We start from the raw sequence: 22,159 nt of genomic DNA, 5'->3' as shown, positions 1-22,159 counted from the left end.
ACCCACATCCCTTTCCACTACCTCTTGTTTGTTTCCCAGAGTTAGGAGCCTCTCATATTTTGTCACTCTCTCTGATTTTTCCCCACTCATTTTCTCTTCTTTCCCCTATAATCCTTTTCACTATTTTTTATATTCCCCATATGAGTGACACCAAATAATGATTGTCCTTCTCCGATTGATTTACTTTACTCAGCATAATACCCTCCAGTTCCATCCATGTCAAAGCAAATGGTGGGTATTCGTTGTTTCTAATGGCTGAGTAATATTCCATTGTATATATAGACCACATCTTCTTTATCCATTCATCTTTCAATGGACACTGAGGCTCCTGAAGCCAATAGTGTTTTAAACATAAAGCAATCATCAAGTGAGTAGACACTATAAAAAAATGAAGAGGGTGTCTATTTATCAAATTTAGCAATGCTAGAATGACCAGACATTTTAAAAAGTTTATCACATAGAAGTTTAGAAAAGGGAGTACTATCCCCCAAAAGAGGTGGCCACTTTTAAACTCAGTATCCCAACTCTCAGGTAAGAATGAAGAATTTTAAAAGATTTGATAAACTCATGGATATTTTATTCATATGAATTGAGAGAATAAAAATATATCGTTGAGAACTTGTCCTTAACTTTTTGCAGTTCAAGGAAAACACTTCATGTGGTTGTAGTAGATCAAGATCCAGACTCAGGGTGAAAATTCTTATGATCAAAGCCAAACTTTTTCATATCCCTCACCCCCACTCCCAGTATTTATTAAGAGCAATCTTCAGTTGTTTAAAACTAGAGGGAAAAATTATATTAATTGAAAGTTTAGTGTTCATGTTAAAAACCATACAAATGTTAAGCAGCAAAGCAAAAAGCCAGGAAGATGAGTAAATCAAATGCCATCCGTATGATGCTTCTTGCATCCCAGGGCTTAGTTGAGCATCTGACTCTTGGTTTTAGCTTAGGTCATGGTCTCAGGGTCATGAGATCAAGTTCTCCCTGCTTGGCACTGGGTCTGCATGAGATTCTCTCTCTCCCTGTGTCCCTCCCTCCACTCATGTACTCTTTCTTAGAAATAAATTTTAAAAATCTTAAAAAAAAAAGGAATTCTACATCCCAATTATATAAAAGCCCGAGCAAAAGCGGAGTTCCACAGAAATTAAACTGCAGTCCTGCTTAGTTGGAAGGGCAGGGGGAAGGAGACGAGAAGACTCTGTGCTGAGTGCAGAGCCCAACATTGGGCTTAATCTCAGAACCTTGAGATCTTGACCTGAGCCAAAATCAAGAGTTGGACATTTAACTGACTGAGCCACCCAGGCGTCCCTCTTTTAGATCGTTTTACCTAATTTTGGACTCTGAACTGTCCTAGAAAAGTCTAAAGCATTCAGTTGAATGTCTGTAAGATTTCTCTGTATTTGCTGTGTACCCAGAGAAACAAATTTTAGCATTTGATTTTTTGGGAAAAAAATCATTTTATGTTTTACTTGGTAGGAATAGAAATATACAGGTTGAGAGTCAACAAGCATTAACATTTTTGACGAGTTAATATAAATGGAAAGAAGCTTATATGATTTATTTGAAATTCCTAACTTCTCTTTCAGGGATTTATGGCATTTATTGATAAGAGTTCCCTGATCTTTTCCTTCGAGAATGTAGATAATAAAGTATTACCCTGTAGAGATCATCCAGTTATATAATATTACTGTATTTGGGGGATTATACTATATTAAGATATAGTTCAGAACACTTTTTTCCTCTTGAGATTTACAGGAGAGAGACAAGTCTATGGAATGGATCTGAAACAAAGCTAATAATAGACTTGAATTTAATTAATTTGGGTAACTAAAAGTACACTGAACCTAATGAGATCTGGTACTTGGTTTTTCTAAGATGGATTATTCATGACTTTTTTTTTCCTCCTCTACTTCCCATAGGAAACCAGTTTCCTCCAATTGCAGCACAGGACCTTCCTTTTGTTTTAAAGGCTGGCTACCTTGAAAAACGCAGAAAAGGTAAACTAGAAGATTCTAAAAAAAAAAAATCTACAAATGGCTTAATCCTTACATAAAACATGAGTGCAGTATACATATGGAGCCAATATTCTCTTTAAGCGATTGAAGGAGTTTTAAAACTGTAGGAAAATCCGAATAACATTATCCCCACCACAAAATACAGTTTTTAGCTCTAATCAATTTTTGATAACAAAACATTTGGTCAGGTTTCTAGTTGCCAATCTTGGTTATTTGTAAATGACTCAGGAGCAGTTTCCTGCCTCTTCGAGGAAGGCTGAAGGCCATGACGGTGTTTTCAAGGATGGGATTTCTCCCCTTTATCCCACCCGGCTGAGCAGTAGGTTATCCTGCACCTGACCAGGCATATACCATGTCTGCTGTGGTTCATATCAAGCCTGGCATATTGTTTGCCATTTTCTGTTATTCATTCAGTGTTCCTCTCCATTGGCTCTGATAATCAGGAGTTGACCATATGGTCTCCTTCTTTCAGCACCAGTATATAATGGAAATGAAATATGGAGGTGGTGTTATATGGGAAACAGAAAGCAGAAAGTCTCTTCATTACCATTTTGTTTTTCTTGCAGGTAGTCCCTTTGGGCCTGTCTATTTATATTCCATTTGCTTTCCTTGGATTTCTTAGCTGAATTTTCAAGCTGAAAGAGATAATAGTAATCTAGGTCAGCTTCTCCCCTTCCCCTGCCCTTTTATAACATGAGTAAATGAAACCCAGATGAATCTGTTGTCTCAAAGCTGTATCGTCACATGCCCTCTAGACTGTCCCTGTCAGGAAAGTGTGTTAGCCGCCAGTGTAGCAGTCCTATCTCCACTTCACTTTATTCCTTTTAGCTTCGTTTTTGTTTGTCTCTTGGAGAAGAAGATACAAATTAATTTGTCACAGAATTTTAGTGCTAACAGAAACCTTAGAAATCATGTTAACAAACTTTCCCTTTTACAATAAGGAAATGGCATTACATTTATGTTGTATGTGTAATGTGTATTATCTAAACTGTTTCTTTTCCCCCCCTTATTGTAGATCACAGCTTCCTGGGATTTGAATGGCAGAAACGCTGGTGTGCTCTCAGTAAAACAGTATTCTATTATTATGGAAGTGATAAAGGTAGTATTGGTGTTCATTCATATCAACTTATACTGTAGGAGGGCTTTAGGGGCCATTATATACCTCCATTTTAGTACCAGAGTAAACTGAAGACAAAAAGAGAAAGAATAACTGAGAATTTCAATAATTATAGTCTAAGACTGACTTATAGTTCTATTTCACTATTTGCCAAATGCACCAAATTCCAGAATGCCCTAAAAGTTAACACAATTGTGTTTTACTGAATTAGAAAAGAGATGAAAATCTGTGTGGCTTTTCACTTTAGGAAATACTTATCATCCAAGGTATTGTAGAATTTCTAGAGAAGTTAAAAACCATTGTGGTTATGAGAATTTTGAAGGGAGGAGAAAACAGTATATTACTCTTTTAAATATTTTAAAGATTTTATTTATTTATTCATGAGAGACACAAAGAGAGGCAGAGACACAGGAAGAGGGAGAAGCAGGCTCCATGCAAGGAGCCCAATGTGGGACTCAACCCAGGAATCCGGGATCATTCCCTGAGCCAAAGGCAGACACTCAACCACTGAGCCACCCAGGTATCCCCTCTTTCAAATATTTTAAAAGAAAAATTTAGGTAAAATGAAATCTGTGCAACACCTTTCTCAGCTTCTTTTACATATTTAAATAACGACAGCAAACACCTCTATAGCGATTACTGTTCTAAGCACTTTAGCTATATTAACTGGGCTTACTACAACTCTGTGGGGTAGGTACTGTTATTAGCTCTTTTTATTTTACTGTTTGGAAAACTGAGGACAGAGAGGTTAAATAATTTTGGTCAGAGTCATAGAGCAGGTAAGTCGCAGATGTGGGAGTTAAGCCTAGGCATAATGATGAAGTCCATGCTTTAACCATTAATTTAGAAAGAGTAAGCTACATTCGTAACTTTACCTGCTAATTAATACATCTTTTAATCACAGCCAACGTAATTTTAAGGTCAGTATTTGAACAAATAAAGCCATAAAATATTGAAATTTAAAGAATATAAGCTTTCTTAGTTTTACTTTTTCCTAGGAAAACCAGGTCAGAAAGCAAAGTAAAGGTAGTATAGAAATAGCTAACATTCATTTCCAGAAAAGACACCTAAGGAGAAAAAAGGCATACAAATCCAATATCACTGAATATAAGATTTCCCATGGAATTGTTTGGAAATGTATGTTTCATTTGATATCGCTTGGAGTTTTTAGTTTTTTTCTTTATTATAAAACTATGCATATATGATTATTATATGTATTTCAGATAAATTTGAATTATATAGGTGATGCTAGAAGTTGGTCTCACCTTTTGGCTAATGAAGTTAGCAAATTAAGAATTAATTTAGTGGCTAGTTTGCATTCTGACACTAATTTACAATATGTTTGAATGTAATAATGGCATCAGTGAAGTATAAACTATAGACAACTATCATCAGGCAGCCTTCTTCTGCTAAGGGTAAGTAGGTGATTTTGTCAGAAAATTTAAGCCTAAGTTCAGTTTTGATCACCATAGTCATAAACATACATGATTATGACAAATATAATTTGGTACACAATTGTGAATTGAGATCATGATCTTACTTTTCCACAAAGAAATATCGTCTATTTCTTAAGACTAGGGGATGGAGGTTTCATATCCTTGTGACTCTGGTTCAGTTAGGTTTCTCATTTCTAATTTCTTTAAGACTCAGTGAATACTAATGTTTGTTTCCTCCATTCCTAGTCCTAACTGGGATATACACCTGTTAGATCAAAAATTAGCAAGAGTTTTCCCAAAACTTAAGGAATGTTTACATTTATTTCAAATAAGCATATTTATTTCAGTAAATAGATTCTAGTTATTTTGCGGAGGTATTAGTTAAATTCCTTTTTTCTGTTCTTATTTGACAAGAACTTATGGTAAGAATGATCTTTGTAATTTGTATTTTAACTTTTTTGGTACACTTAACCATCTGTACCATCACCGCTTTTTAAAAATTACTCTTCTAGTGTTCTTATTTTATGTAGATAGTTGAGGATGGTGTATCTTTCCACACAACTTTTCCCTGTTACTCTGAAGTAGCCATTGAATGTTCAGGTCTTTTTTTAGCAGTTCTTTTGGCTACTTTAGAATTTTTGGCCAGTTCTTTTTGGGACTCAGAAAACAGATCTGTTTTTAGACATTTTTTAATTGTTTGTTTGGCATGATCCTAATTTCCTTCCTTTGTATCTCTTTCTTTTTAGGAAAATGTACATGTCACGTGAAACTTTTTCTTTTGTGAAACCAGAAAGCCAATTTGTACAGCCTGGTTTATTATGTATGTGAATCATTTGCTTAAACTTTGGAAAGAGCTCTTTAGATATATGAGAAATGTAATCTTCCAACTAAGTAGGGTTTAGATAAATGGATTATAGAGGCACAGAAGGAGTTGATACCACTTACTAGGTTAAACTGTACTTTGTTACTGTTTGACAGATGCATAGTTCACATTTTATAACTTACTATGTGTGCCAAAAAACATTTTGACCCATCAGGATAGTAATGGCTTAGAAAGAGTAGTTCCAGCCTCTAGGGTAAATAATGCACTTACCTTTGTAACCATAAATAATATCTGTATTTATTATTCATGACCATTTGTAGCCCTTAAGATAGATAGATAGATAGATAGATATAGATATAGATATAGATTTATTTTATCACTTTATGAAATCACATCCATCCTTTTTTCCCTTTCCTCTTCCTTTGATTGTCACAAATCCTATTCATCAAACTTCTTAGGTTTTAGCTATTCAGAGTACCATCAAGGTAGTCATTCATTCACTTACTCATTTCTTCACTTTTTATTGAATAAGTATTTATTGGATACTGGGTACTGGGGATTCAGAGATAATCCTGTCTTAGAGATCCTCCCCGTTTGAGTTTTGTGGGTATCAGTGAGAGGAAGAGGAAATCGTGAGATTAGAGGAGGGGCTGAGTAGGTAAACTGATCATTTCAATGCAGAACAGTAAGTGATTTAAATACAATGTCTTTGAATAAGAAGGGAGCAATGGCTAACTGCCTAAGGAAGTTAGGGATTACTTCCTTATGGAGAGGACCCTTCTCTGGGCCTTAAAGAATGAGTAGGAATTTGTCAGGTGAAGAAGGGGTAAAATGGGCATTCGAGGCAGGGGAACAGCTGAGATTCTGAGCTGTGAAAGCCCTCAGATGATGCCATGGTTGGAATTGAGTTAGAGCACAGAGTGAGTGAGGGAAGTGGGCCCACAGGGCTAAAGTGGATTTGAATCAGATTGACAAGAGCCTTATGAGAATAAGGGCTTTGCTAAATACTCTGTCTCAAACGTGACCTTTAAGCATACGGCTCTACCACCAGATTTGGTTTTTAGGAAGCAATCATGATAGGCTTGTGGAGGATGAATTGGAATGGGTAGAGACTAGCTACTGAAGTAGGCAAGGCAGGAAAGGTTAGTAGTCACGGCTCCTGGGAGTCATACTAAGGATTTTTGTGCAGACTTTTCTGGCTCCAAAGCCATGTTCTTTCTACATCTTGGTTGTTATCAGCCCCTCTAATATGTGTATAAATGATAGCCCATTTAGGAACCTGTTCCAAAGTCATGGCTTTTGTTTTTTATTTTTTCTGTTTAATCTCTATATGATCTTGAATCAGCATTATGAACCTTATCTCTTCCCACTTTTTAGAGAGAAGTAGTTTATAGTATCTCTTTTATTCCTACTCAGCAGGTTTTGTTGCCCTAACCTCCACTGCCCAATTAAAGAAAATTCTAGTTGCCATTTAGTATGTGGCAGCTGCAAGTTATCTTTCGTCTTACCAAGTCTTCTAAAATGTTCATCAAAAGTTATTTATTATACCATATGTTTATAATTTTTTCATTGTAGTATCTTTTCAACATATAATAAAAGTCACTAAAGAATTGGACCTAATTTGTGCTTTTCTATACATTAATAATAATGAACTACCAGAAAGAGAAAAAAAATCAGTCTTATTCACAATTGTATCAGAAAGAATAAAATATCTAGGAATAAATTTAATCACAGAAGGGAAAGACCTACATATTGAAAACTATAAGACATTAATGAAAGAAATTGAAGAAGTCACAAATAAATAGAAAGATATGCGCTCATTGATTGGAAGAAGCAATAATGTTAAATGTCCATACTATGCAAAGAAATTACAGATTCGGTATAACCCTTATCAAAATTCCTATGGCATTTTTTAAAGAAATATAACAAACAATCCTAGAATTTGTATGAATCTACAAACAAACAAAAAAACAAATAGCCATAGCAACCTTGGGAAAGAATAAAGCTGGACGCATCACCTATCCTGATTTCAGACTATACTACAAAGTCAGAGTAATTAAAATAGTATGGTATTGGCATAAAAGCAGACACATAGATCAGTGAAACAGAATAAAGAGCCCCAAAATAAACCACACATATATGGTCAATTAATTTATGGCAGAGAAGCCAACAGTATGCAATGAGGAAAATACAGTCTCTTCAATAAATGGTACTAGGAAAACTGGACAGCCACATGCAACAGAATAACTGGACCACTATCTTAACCATGCACAAAAAGTAACTCAAAATGTATTGAAGACTTGAAAGTAAGACCTGAAACCATAAAACTCCTAGAAGAAAAACAGGCTGTAAGCCCCTTGACATTGATCTTGGTGATGATTTTTTAGAATCTGACATTAAAAGCAAAAAGAACAAAAGCAAAAATAAATAAGTGGAACATGTCATACTAAATAGCTTCTGCTAAGCAAAAGAAACCATCAGCAAAAAGAAAGCCAACCCACTGAATGGGAAAAATATTTGCAAATAATATATTTGATAAGATGTATAAAGAACTCCTATAACTCAGTAGCAAAAAAAAATCCGATTAAAAATAGATTTAAAAAATCTAATTAAAAAATTTACCAAAGAAGACAATCAGATGGCAACAGGTACATAAAAAGATGCTCAGCATCACGCATCATCAGGGAAATGCAAATCAAAACCACTATGAATATCACCTCACAGCTGTTAGAATGGGTGTCAGAAAGCAATAAATAATAAGTATTGGTAAGGTTGTGGAGAAAAGGGAACCCCTGTGCACTGTTCATGAGAATGTAAATTGGTGCAGCCACTATAGAAAACAGTATGGAGGTTCCTCAAGAAATTAAAAATAGAATTACTATATGATCCAGCAATTCCACTTTTGGGTATTTATCTGACGAAGATGAAAACACTAATTTGAAAAGATATATGCACTCCATGTTATCCACAGCATTATTTACACTAGCCAAGATGTGGAAACAACCTAAGTGTCCATTGATAGATAAATGGATAAACTGTGATTTATATATATATTTTTATTTATTTATATTTATATAAATGTATATAAATAAATATATATAAAATGTATAAATAATATATATACATACATATCCATACATATATATGTATATATATGAAATACATACAATGGAATATTATTCAGCCATAAAAAGAATGAAATCTTACTCTTTGCCACAACATGAGTAGATCTCAAGGGGCATTATGCTAAGTGAAATAAACAGAGAAAGACAAATACCACATGATCTCTCTTATATGTAGAATCTTAAAGAAATAAAGAAAAAAGATACCAAGCTCATAGGTATGAGAACAGATTGGTGGTTGCTAGTGGCTATTTAAAAAACTTATCATTTTGTTTGTGTGAAAAAGCATAGTAATATCTTTGTTATTCCTTAAGAAATAGCAGTAATTCTACTTACCAGAAATTATTCCAATTTTATAGACTTTTGGGCCTTTGCTATACAAGTATTAACTTTAAAGTTTATCACAATAAATATTAAATAAAAGGATGTATTTTCTGCTTTTATAATTAAGGGGCCCTGTGATGTGGAGGGAAGTTAATATGTACACCTGATATTTAGTGGAATTTCATTAACATGCAGAAATATTCAGGTACAAACCAAATCTTATTAAGGTTGTGATGATGACAGATCAGATTGGCTTGCAATAAAACAGAACACAGTTTGATTTAAGAATATATATATAGATTGAAAATATGTGTAGATTGAATGTAGGCATATTTTGGGTCAAACTGTATACTTTTATGTATCTACATAAATCTATTGATTGTAGATTTTCTTTGAACACATATGTGTTGGGTATTGTTAATGCATAATGGTATAATACATTGGCTCGGAGGAGTGAGCACAGAGGACTCATAAAATGGGATGATATGGAGGAGCCAGCTCACTGGGGCAGGAGGTGAGTGAGGACTTGAGAGCCGGGAAGGGAGGGGCAGGTTGTTAAATGCCCCAGGCTGGAATTTGGCCTTTCCTGTGTAAGGGACAGTTAATGTTTGTGAACATGGAAGGTGACTGGATGTCAAGAGAGACTCCAATTGGATGTTGAAAAGATCATGTTGACAGTTGTCAGGAGAAGGTGAGATTGGAGAAGGTGGGACTGGAGGCCAGATGTGTGCTTAAGCTGAGAGTCCAGGGAGGTTGTTTAGCACCTTATGTGAATGACACAGCTGTAGGTTATCACACAAGCTTTTAGCTCCTGTCATTTGCATGAATAGTAGGAGTGCCATTTATTCTTTAATTATCATAGGAGACTCCAAGAGGATAATATGAATAGGATAGTAAGATCATATTTATGTAATGTTTATCTTAAAAATAGCTATGTGTTATGTTAGTCTAATAGACCATATTGTAATGATCTGATTTTCAGTTGTAGCGGAAAACAGTTAAGTATAACCAAAAAAGGAGAAACAGGGCTTTAAATTCCCATTCTACAAAAACGCTTGTAATTTACTCATTCTCCATTCACTGCTACTTCATACTGCCTTGTTTTTAAATCAGTTTATACCTGTGGTTGAAAATATGTACTACAAACACCACTTGATTTTTATGCTTGCAGTGTACTTTTATTTTAAAGGGGGGAAAAAAGGTTTTGGAAATACCTAAAATTTCCTGTGACCAGACCATATGAGCCACACTGTTAATTCTAACTAAAGTGTTTCCCTTTGGACTCATAAATATTGCCTGTGTTTATTACTCAGAGCCACTTGGGTCTCTCAAGTAACAAATATATATATAGCATATAGTATTTTTCACTTAAAATAGTAATAATTTTATATTTCCTCACAGTATGACTCAAGTGGCTGAATTAGCATTGGCAGCTGTATTTCTGTGAGCTGTACAAACAAGAAAAAATGTTCATGTATCTTTACCTGAGGGCCTAGAGCCACTTGTTAATCAGTTTCATGAAGTTTAATGGAAAGGTTTAGTATTAAGGGGCATATTTTCCTTTTTCCTACTAATAAGCATTAATAACTATAGAAATGACAAGAGTTTCTCACCAAGGAGAAAGGCCTTAAATATAAACAGATGTTACCAAAAATTTCTGAATGCATTGCATATCTTTCTGTTTGCTAGCCATTTGTTCCAAGTTAGCATTCTTGGTGTAAACAACAGAAACCAACTTTTACTATGAAGAAAAGGAAATTATTGGGGGAATATTGGCTCTCAGGCAGAATTGATGGGAAGACTAAACAACCAGGCTCAGAAAGCAGGCAAGGTCTAAGGGAGGTAAGGTAGCTATAACTTTGACCAGTCTCTACCCCAAGGAGAGTCTGGTTGGGACACAATGTTGTCCCTCCTTTTTTGTACTGCCACCCATCGGCGAATGCCACTGACACAGGAATGACATCAGAGCTCTCCCCCGATTCTTTTGTTGCTCCATATGGTTTTAGGTCCAGTCTGGAACATCTGATTGACTGACAAGAGAGAAAATATGCCTCCCTCTGGCTTCTGTGGTGGGAAGCTTGCTCTTCACCTTAAGGATCTCAGGACTAAAATAGGAAAGATACTTAGTTGCTAGGGATCCTCAAATGACAAATGCCCACACCTTATAGGATGCTAAATGATCTGGAATTATTTAGTTGCTGTATTTAGTTGGGATTATTTATTTACTATCTTGGAAATGGTAGGAGAGTGGTTGGTGGTTTTTTTTTTTTAAGATTTCATTTATTTATTTATTCATGAGACACACACACACACACACACACACACACACACACACACACACAGGCAGAGACACAGGCAGAGGGAGAAGCAGGCTCCATGCAGGGATCCCAATGTGGGACTCGATCCCTGGTCTCCAGGATCAGACCCTGAGCCAAAGGCAGACACTCAACTGCTGAGCCACCCAGGCTTCCCAAATGGTTGGTGTTTTAAGCATACTTTCTGAGAGCCAGTGAAAGAGAAAAAGCAAGCATATTTACAAGAAAAATAGGACTGATTGGAAAAATAGGTGGCAATAGGGTGGAGGAAGAGAATGTAGGGGCAGTTGATGAAGAAAAAGGAAGAACCCAAGAATGATGCTGTTTTCTGGTTTGGAGACTTCAGTTAATGGAGGTACCATTGATTGAGAAGTAGGACACAACAAGAAAGATCACAAGTGTTGCAGGAGTGGGGATAAGATGATCTCTATGTGGGAATGACATTGTGCCCATAACATTAAATAAGTGAAACATGTAGTGAGGAAAGGAAGATTTGGATATAAAATCCTGAAGCTGGGGGATCCCTGGGTGGCTCAGCGGTTTGGCATCTGCCTTCGTCCCAGGGCCTGATCCTGGAGTCCCGGGATTGAGTCCCACGTTGGGCTCCCTGCATGGAGCCTGCTTCTCCTTCTGCCTGTGTCTCTGCCTCTCTCTCTCTCTCTCTCTGTGTGTCTTTCATAAATAAATAAATAAAATCTTAAAAAAAAAATCCTGAAGCTGGACTAAAAATACGGAATTATGAATCACAAGATACTGATAGAAGTATAATCCTTAGGATTGGGTGAGTTGCCCAGAGAAAACTGTAAAGCAGGAAGAGAGCAAGATTTAGAACATAATGCATCACGGCAGTTTAACAGGTAGGCAAAGGTAGAGGAGCACATAAAGCAAGCTGAGAAAGTTGGACCCAAGTTGCAGGAGGAAATGCAAGATAACATTCATCTTCTCTACCAAGATTTCATAGATTGCATATTCCAGAACAGTGGTTTTTCACACATTAGTGTGTGTATCAAAATCACCTAGGAAACTTGCTAAAACTTTGGTTTCCTTAGACCCACCCCCAGAGATTTCCATATAGCAAGTGCAAAGTAGTATCCATTTCTGTATTTTTAATTGGCGTGCAAGATTCTAACATACATGGTGATTCTTGAAATTTACTTTGAGAAACATCTTTCTAGGAGACAGTGTGAAATGGTTGTAAAAGGGCTTTGAAATCACTTATGTTAGGGTCCTGGCTTTTACGACCTACTGGTTATGTGGCCGTGAGCAAATAGGTTGTTTTAAGGTTTGTTTTTCCATCAGTGCAGAGGGATATAATAAATACCTTCTTTCTCTTAGAATTATTTCATGGTGTAGATGAGATGTGTTATTAAATTCCTGGGCCTACAGGAAGGAGCTCAGGAAATGTGAATTGTCTTTTGAGCACTTAAGAAACCCAAAACACAGCTGTAAACCTAAAAGGCGGTGAAAAAGTAGAAGGAAATAGCTATCATTAACCTCATGCATTTTGTTTTGTAAGAGATTAGAGTCAGCTGCTTTGTACCTTGAACCTACAGAATTAGAATTGTATAAAATTAAGTTACTGATTTAATAGATTTTATTATCTAGTTTCTCCTGGCAGACTTCAGTTCTGTAGACATTAAATTTGAACAGCATGATGTAGGCAAGGTTAAAGTGTGAAATAGAAGACCAAGGAAATTTAATAGAGGGGCAAACACCTCAAAAATCCCACGGGCATCAATGTGTTATAAAAGCCAAATACTCAAAATAATACTATTAAATCATTGAGAAAATGTTATATTATGCTTAAAAGAATTGTTTGAGAAGTTAGGGAAGTATATCTTTCAGAAAGATTTCTATTATAACAACTAACATTTATAGGTGTTTAGTACTTAAAGGAATAAGCTTCTGCTATTTGGGAAGTTGACCTACATGTAATATTTTTTAGTCTTTTGCAACTTTGGATAGATCAACTTATATGACTTTATTTCTCATTTAATTGGCATGTTACTGTTTTTTTTTTAACAGTCTGTCTTAAGTCAACAAGTATCCTAGAAACTATCCTAGAAGGCACGGTGGACTTAACCTATATATAAATTATTATGGATTGTTTTATACTGCTATGGTTTTTTCCTTTTTCTGGAAGTAATGCTAATTTGAGGAAAGAAGAGCAGAGTCTTATAAAAGACTCTTTGAGTAGTCTTTGTAGTCTTATCTACACTCATTTTGTGTCTTGAATTTTCTGCCCCACATTGGCTAATAAGAAATATGGCTACTTTATGGTCATGCATTTGCAAAAAAACTATTGAGAAAGAGTTATAAATTACCCTCCATTCTCTTCAACCTTTCTGGTCCCATACTTCTACCCTCACTTGGATGCTTATGTGATTATTTATTCCCAAATACTCAACTATCAGCTGAATAGGTCTAGTATTAGTTTCTTTTTATTATTAGTTTTATTTGGTTAGAAAATACCACCTTATGTTTTTTTTTTAATTTTTATTTATTTATGATAGTCACAGAGAGAGAGAGAGAGAGGCAGAGGGAGAAGCAGGCTCCATGCACCGGGAGCCCGACGCGGGATTCGACCCCGGGTCTCCAGGATCGCGCCCTGGGCCAAAGGCAGGCGCCAAACCGCTGCGCCACCCAGGGATCCCCCACCTTATGTTTTATATAAACTTAGGTCTGTCTTTGAGTGAGGCTTTCTTCTGCTATGTCTTTGATTATTGGCTCTGTGTTATTTGTTACTCATCTGGACCACTCATTTTTTTCTTAAGTTTTATTTGTCAGTCTTCCATATCCATCACATTCCTTTTGTTTGTCTTCTCCTTTATTCTTTTATTTCTTTCTTACCTACCGGGGTAGAAAGTTTTAGGTCTATCTGATCTAATTTTTCAACATTATTCAAAAATTTCAACTTTTTGTCACTTTAATAAATCATTTGTTTTGCTACTGCATTTTCCATTTCCATACAGTGCTTTCCCCTTAGTTTACTAGTTCCATTCCAATTTCTGTCTCAGCCATCTCGCTTTTTATTTTATATTACATTGTTTTATCTTTCATCTCTTTAAGATTTTTTTTTACTTTATAAAGGATGCAGAACTATTGTTTAAAGTTTTTATCTGTTTCTCCTAGTTTGCTCTTGCTTTTTACATCTTGAATGCTATGTTACATTTTTGTATCACATAGTATTTTTATGACACCTGGATTAATTTGTTTACTTTTCTTCTTTTACTTATGTTTGAATGTTATATATCCTTGTCTCTGTCATTGGGGTACTTATCTCTAGATTGGATTTGTGGCCTGTCCCTGCTTCATCTGACTAGAGGCTGTTCATGTCCTTCTCTTAGGCTCTAACAGAAGATCTGATACATGGTCCTATAGCATATTTTTGGGAGTTTTGTCTATAGTGGATCTGCTAGTCTAAGGAGAGGTCACCTAATTTGGCTGCCTGGTTGTCTTATTTCTAGATAATCTAGCACAAGGTTTCCTGCTCCCTGCATCTTTCCCAAACTCAGTCTTTGTATAGTACTGATTTTATATCTCCAGATGAATTTCCATCCCCACTGATGTTACATTGCCAAGAATTTCAGACCCAGATTAAAGATAGAAAGCATGGGCCTTAGATGAGGTGGACAAAGTGATTAGAGCAATTGAGCCCTCATGCAGCAAGGGAGCTTACCCTCTTTCATCTGGTCTTTGAAATCCTTCTTTTCTTGGGAAGTCTAAATAAATCTCTCCAAATTGTTCTGTATGGCTTTAATATTTGGCCTCTGACTTATTTCCATTTTTTTTGTAATGAAAATTATATCTTTTGAAGTTCAGTGGATCTCTGAGCAATATTCCAGGAGCACTTAAATTTGTACCATGTATGTATGTTGTAGTGGGAAGGTAGGAAAGTCTGGTAAAGTGTTACTAGATTTTGTCTCACCATACTTGTAATGCTCCCTCGCTTGTTTTATTTATTTATTTATTTTTAAAAAGATTTTATTTATTTATTCATGAGAGACACACAGAGAGAGGCAGAGACACAGGCAGAGGGAAAAGCAGGCTCCATGCAGGGAGCCCAAGGCAGGACTCAACCCCGGGACTCCAGGATCAGGCCCTGGGCTGAAGGCGGCACTAAAACCTCTGAGCCTCCCAGGCTGCCCTCCCTTGCTTGTTTTAAATGCTTGATAAATTTGTTCAGTGAGTGAATGAATGACTTAGTCTTTTTTGAGAATTTAAGGTTAAGCAGCAATGCTTAACCATTTATTATTTTAATACTTTTTCCTCAGTAGTATTTTTCTAGTTAGATGTTTTGCGAAATATGTTCTGGGAGTAGCAGTTCCATATAATGTTCTATGAAAAAAGGTTTCCATGGACAAGTAATCTTGGGAAGTGCTGTGTACTAAATCTTTCTCATAGAGATGCAATCAATATGTAAATATATAAAGGACCTCAAGGAGGCCTGGATTAACAAAACCTGGTTAACTCTTTTTAATTCAGTATTTCCCCAAATTTATTTGATCCTAGACACCTATCACTATCCCATAAAACATTCTTTGAGAAATGCTGCGCTAAGTTTTGCTTTTTTTCTGAACATGATAGAGTACATTGGAGACTTTTTCCATAGGCAAACTGCTAATTTTTAGATCATGGAGAGATGTAAAGTATGACTTAATATGATTAGAATGTTCAGATTTTTTTCTCATTTGATGTTTTGAACAAGATATAATCTCAGTAACTTTTTTAAAATGTATGTTACTTCAGCCATTAAATTAGCATATTTAAGAAAAGGAGATAAATGTTTTCTTGGTTCACAGAGCTGAGAGAGCCCTCCCTCCCATGATAGGAAGCATTTCTATATTTCCCCCGAGCTCAGTAAAAGAGACAGTTGCCCTCACTCATGATCCTGATATTGTGTGTTAATCTAGGTAGGTTCCCTTCCAAGATGGTATAACTGGGTGAAGTAAGAAAGCAGACTAATTTTATTTCAGTTTCAGAGTATTAAATCCTTTGTATTTCTATTTTGTCTTTAAAACAATAACTGACTAAAGCTCAAGTTGTCTTTTCTTTTGCCTTTTCGGCATGTAGGATTCAGATGTGCTTTACTAGCTTATGTGTTCACAGACTGCTTAAGGAACCTACTTTTCTTTGATTTTATTTCAGGAACTCATGAGTCCATACTTGCTCTACCTCTCCTTTCCATCTGAATACTTTGTTTTCCCCTTGTAGCTTTTTATGATTAGTAGTTTTGTTTTGCTTTGCTTTTTAAATTTACAGTTTAGTTTGTACCAATTTAGGAGATATTTTAAAAAAATAAGAGCTGTGTTTTAGAGACTTTTCTGGAGGCAGGGTGTTGGAAAGTGGTAATGAGAAAGGATGATGTTAAAAAAAACTCAGTGACTTTTGGCTGCAGGTTTTCCCACCAGCTTATAAATCTGAGAGAGCGGGGATCCCTGGGTGGCTCAGCGGTTTAGCGCCTGCCTTTGGCCCAGGGTGCGATCCTGGAGTTCCGGGATCAAGTCCCACATCAGGCTCCTTGCATGGAGCCTGCTTCTCCCTCTGCCTGTGTCTCTGCCTCTCTCTCCCCCTATGTCTATCATGAATAAATAAATAAAATCTTAAAAAAAAAATCTGAGAGAGCCATGGATTTGTAGTAGTTTTGTCCTGCAAGTTCCAAGTTCCAGTTCTTGGATATTTCCTACGAGAAAGTGTCCTCTTCCCATACTTCCTTCTGAATAAGGCTATCTTCAGACCTCTCCCTCTCCTTCCCTAAGATATCCTTTGTAAACCCAACCATCCCAAACACTTCTGTAACTTTAGAATTAGAAGTCATATCTAGAAACGTTATTTAAACACTAAATGCTGTGAAAACAATATGACCAAATAATACCCTTTCCAAGAATTGACAGAGAAAATCTAAATAAAAGATAATCAACTGGGCATTTATATTCACTGCAGTAAATGAAATTCTAACTTTCCTTTTATCTTCCTCAGACAAGCAACAGAAAGGTGAATTTGCAATAGATGGCTACAATGTCAGAATGAATAACACTCTCAGGAAGGATGGAAAGAAAGATTGCTGTTTTGAAATCTCTGCTCCTGATAAACGTATCTATCAGGTTGGAGTTTTTGTGTTGTTTTGAAATTAAGTTGATAACATGTTCTGATTTCATTTATAAAGACATTAACATTTTGTTAAAACAACTCTCCCCGACATATAAATAATAATAAAAATACTGATTTTATACAGTGAACATTCATATAAGAAGAAATACATTTAAAAAAAATTTCAGATTAGAGTGATACCTTCTTGAAAGAGAACAAGGATATGTAATTTATCAACTACTTCACATGTTGCATTTTATATCTATTTTAATAGCACTGTGATTTCTTAAAAGAATTACATAGCAGAAAGAGTAAAATTATCAAAAGAAAAATATCAGAGTGTTAATGCATATTGTATTGCTTAGAGTTGTGGGAGAAAATGAAGGTAAAGGCACATATCAGCTCAGTGATTCAGGAGCTATCAGCTAGCATCAATATGGAATGTATGTTTAATAAGTTTTAAATATCTGAGATTGCAGTTGAAAGCCAGTTAATTAAGTTGTCAGGTAGTGTGTTGGAATCTGACAAGAACATTTTTAAGAAAACTGTACCCGGCAGTCTAAAGAAATTCATGGGTGTCTTCTAATTGTCAAGGGCAAATTTTGTTCATCAGTTCTGTCTTTGACATTGATGAAGAGAAGCAGCTTTTTTTCCTGCACAGCTGCCAGCTGCTGATCAGAGTTTCAAATCCATCATCCTCTGCTTCAATTACGTAAATTTGTCAAAATTAACTGTACATTATAAGAAGCATCCTTGCAAGAAAAGTAGTACTAGACATGAAAAGAATTACTAATGGTCTTAAAGAAGTGATAAGAATGCTTCATACCTTTCATTTTCACTGTGGTGATTTTTTATTATTGTTTATTTTTTTTATTAGTTCACAGCAGCTTCTCCCAAAGATGCTGAAGAATGGGTACAGCAGCTGAAATTTGTATTACAAGGTAAGAGCAATCAGTTGAACTAGTCATTGCCGTCTTTAAATATTGAGTAGCTGAGTGAATTTGGATTTTCAGGGCAGCCCAGGTGGCTCCGTGGTTTAGCGCCACCTTTGGCCCAGAGTGTGATCCTGGAGACCTGGGATCAAGTCCCACGTCTTGCTTCCCTGCATGGAGTCTGCTTCTCCCTCTGCCTGTGTCTCTGCCTTTCTCTCTTTCTGTCTCTCATGAATAAATAAATAAAATATTAAAAAAAAAGAATTTGGATTTTCATATACAAAAGGTTATTGACTCCTGTGGGAATGCCAAGGGAACAGGACTAGTACTAATACAGGCTGTTCACTTCGGATTTCTAAGTGTTTTTTCTATAAGTACCAATTGGCAGCTTTGCAATTCACATATTTATGCAATAATCAGTTTTTGAAAATGCTTCGAGTTAAGGATATAGCATGTAATAATATTATGACTCTGGAGGGCTGCATTAGTTTAGAAAATAGGGTTTTGAAAACACCTTTTGCATTCCTAAAAAATTTGCCTCATGCAACATTTTTTCAGACATGGGATCTGATGTTATTCCTGAAGATGATGATGAAAGAGGAGAATTATATGATGATGTTGACCATCCTCTACCAACCAGCAGCCCACCAGCAAGCAGCCAACCAACTGATGATGAAATTTATGAAGAACTTCCAGGTATTTATCATCTGGTGATTCATTTAAGGATTTTAGAGTTTTTTTTACCCCCTAATGTCATATATCATCAAGTTGACAACTTGAGTGGAAATGGTGAGTTATTAAAAACAAGGACAAAGAAAATCCTCAAAACTCTATGTTATAAAAAAGGGTTCTGCTTGAGGTATTTCCAGTGAGTGGATGTACGCTTATATAAAGTGAGTGGAATGTTAAGATGGAGCAGATACAGTCCTAATCTCATGGGGCTTTTGGCTCATTAGCATTGTTTATGCTACATAATTTTTTAATTAAAAAATTGACTTGCCTTACAGTTTTTTCCACCAACTCACACATCATTTTTTATTTATATATCTTGGAACTTCCATTAACCAGAAGTTCTGTGCACACCCCATATGTCAACAACTTCTGCCTCATATATTTCTCTTTGCTGTGGTGTACTGCATTGTCTTGGAGGAATATTGTTGAACTATAAACAAAGGCCTTTTGAGGCTTGAAGTTTTCTCACTTGATATTTTATCATCGATATGAATAAGTTTTCTCATTCTACATTTTCCAGGCATGGTTTAGTGTTCGTATGCCTCAGTATCTATTACATAACATAAAATTAATGGTCTTTTAGCTGTTTGACTTGTAGTTTTGAGGGTCAAGCTAAAACCGAAAGATAGGTATCTGTAACTTAGGGTACCTAGAATATAAACACCTTCAGGGAATCACTGCATTATTAATATTATAGGTTGAAATGAGCTTTTCTCTGTCTATTAAAAAATCAATAGTTAGAGGAGAAAGAGGGATTATGAGCAATATAAGTGAGATTTAACCAACATCTTATGCAGAGAAGATGCTTTTCTCTGAATAGAATGATTTAACCGCATAGTATAAACCTTTAAAATTGAACTCAGAATGTTCCAAATTAACATACAAATATCATTTTCAATGAAGTCACTGGGCACAGTAATAACTAGCACATGGACTTCAGAGCCAAAAAGTTTAAATTCTGAGTGTGCCATTTACTAGCTCAGTGACCTTAAAAGTTGTCTTTTCCATCATCCATAATTCTTCATCTTCATCTATAAAATTCCTTTTTTTTCATCAATAAAATGGGAATAATATCATGGTGGGAGGAATGAGGTGATGTATCTGAGTCTCTCAGCACATGACAAGCCGACAATAAACTGTAACATCATCATTATTGTTTTCATTATTGTATCTGATAAATTCTTGCAAGTGTTTATGTGAAGGCATAAGAATGGTTTTCTGATCAGGTAAGAATTAATGATTGTAATAGTATTATAATTTCAAGTACTACAAAAACTACTCAAATATGCATCTACATACTGTTTTTTACTACCTTAGAAGATGATTGGTCTAAAAGCATAATTTTGTGGGAAATAGTAATCTGTATCTTTTTAATATTTTAATAGAACTGTATGTTTATAGCTCCTTCCTTTTTGATTTATCTGAGGGAAATGGCATCTGCCATAGCATTATCTTCAAGTCGGGAAGACTATTTTCTGACCGTTTGTTTTTAGTCACACCATATCATTAACACATTTATTTTAGTTTTAAAAATGTTCGAAAGAGTTTGCAATAATGTTCACCAATGTAAAATGGCAAGAAAGCAGCATCTTTGAACATATTTCTGTCACACACCTTTTATTCCTTTAAAACCCTGCGTGAATGAGTTACGTTACAATTGTTGACTTGACTGTTAATTAAGTTCTGTGTTTCTTCAACTTGATTGTCCTGCCACCACTCCCCCTCACCCCCAAATAAACATTGGTGAGATCAAATATTCATTGTCACCTTCCTAACAAAGGTCCAAAGAAGATCTCTGTTGCTTGCAATCTTAAAAATATGAAACATCTTTTATTTTCTCTCACTGCAGATGTTCTGCTTCATCCCCTTTTTTGGCCTGGGGCCACATAATTGTTGGAAATAACTGGTTATTCTTTAAGTAGTCTTACTTCTTGCTGAGGTACTGGAAGAAATCTAAGCTGTTCTGGGATTCCTTGCCCCTGCCTGGGATCCAGGTTGCTGTACAAAGTGATTGAGCTTGATAGAGCCTGCAACTGTCCCCCTGGGAAGGACGCTGGGGTAGCAGCTGTGGAATGTCTCCTCCTTCTTTCTTCCCCAGTATACCATAGAGCCACTAGGACATCTGCACAGTTCAAGTCTGTCAGGTTTGAGCCAGCCGCTACAGAGGGGATTTTGCTGAGTGAAAGTCCTCAGAGTTGTCTCTCAAAGTTTTTTGAGGTTTTGTTTGATAAAATACCTAACACAAGAAAGTCACTTTTCTTTCTTTAAATGAGGATCTCTCATTCAGGATAAGCATGGCAGTAGTTGCTTTTAGTTCTGTGAGATATGAATATAATTCTGAGAGTAGGTGAAAACAGTGGAAGAGCAGTGAACACATTCACAAACTGTTGGTATTTTTCCAGTTCTGTGCAAAGAACTGCATATCTCTGAAGTCTGACTGGTTAAATTCCAAGAATTAGTTAATACTACCATTTCACCACAATTTTCTGTCCATTATATATAGTTGAAAACTAATCCTCTTAGTTGAAAGATGGGGCATACAAATGTGTTTGAAGAAAAATCTAAGTATTCAATGTGTTACTTTAAATCACAGAGTTCTTTTTCTGAGAAAGTAAAGCTCTTACTCTAATAAATACATATTTTTGAATGTAAATAAACCTACAGTGTTTAAGTCTTAACAATGAGAAGAAAACATTGTTTAAAAAATTGTATTGTAAAGTATCTTCTGGTACGTTGAATTCTTGGGGAATATGAATAGTTTCATTATAATTGTTTTTCAGTGAGGGTCTTCGAACTTGTTTTGAGCAGCTTCTCTTTACTTTCTTTTTCATTAATTTTTAAGTAAGTTCGCAAAAAGAATAAGAATATATTTGTAAGATTTCTTTGGGCATAGGGGATTTATGCGTATGTACAGAAGAATGGGAAGAGTGCCATTTCTGGGGAGTAGGAAAGGCATCTGGCTTTTCTTCAAATACACTAATGCTTTGACATCTTTTATGTCTTGGCACCTCTTCGCCTGGGCCACTCAGATTTGCTTACATGGTGGTATTACTGTGGCATATTTGTGTTGGCACAACTCACATATTGATCAAAGTATGTTACATGGTTTCATAACACAGTAATGAGTTCATTTGGCTTAGCACAAACTTCAGAAGTTGGTGCTCATTTTTTCATTAGAAATACAGAAGAATAGTTTTGTTTGATTTTTGAATCTTGAAAGAGGAGAGCAATACTTGGGGAATTAGTACAGAAA

General features: G+C 35.6%; 1 protein-coding gene across 4 annotated transcripts in view; it reads left to right on the top strand.

Moving 5' to 3' along the window:
* Positions 1–22,159, top strand: part of SKAP2 (src kinase associated phosphoprotein 2) — a 178,023-nt gene that overhangs the window by 102,499 nt on the left and 53,365 nt on the right. For 3 of the 4 annotated variants that reach the window (XM_025464447.3, XM_025464446.3, XM_025464448.3), the window contains exons 5-9: positions 1,920–1,997; positions 3,031–3,114; positions 17,132–17,256; positions 18,120–18,183; positions 18,733–18,870. In XM_025464447.3, the coding sequence (XP_025320232.1) occupies positions 1,920–1,997; positions 3,031–3,114; positions 17,132–17,256; positions 18,120–18,183; positions 18,733–18,870 (489 nt within the window). Of the gene's footprint in view, positions 1–1,919; positions 1,998–3,030; positions 3,115–5,314; positions 5,389–17,131; positions 17,257–18,119; positions 18,184–18,732; positions 18,871–22,159 lie in introns of those variants that run through there. The other variant, XM_025464451.3, reaches the window with a different exon arrangement.

Source organism: Canis lupus, chromosome 14, assembly GCF_003254725.2.
Source record: "Canis lupus dingo isolate Sandy chromosome 14, ASM325472v2, whole genome shotgun sequence".
Classification (NCBI taxonomy): Eukaryota; Metazoa; Chordata; class Mammalia; order Carnivora; family Canidae; genus Canis; species Canis lupus.
The sequence above is the reverse complement of the archived record's forward strand: the minus strand, read 5'-3'. Positions and strand labels throughout refer to the sequence as shown.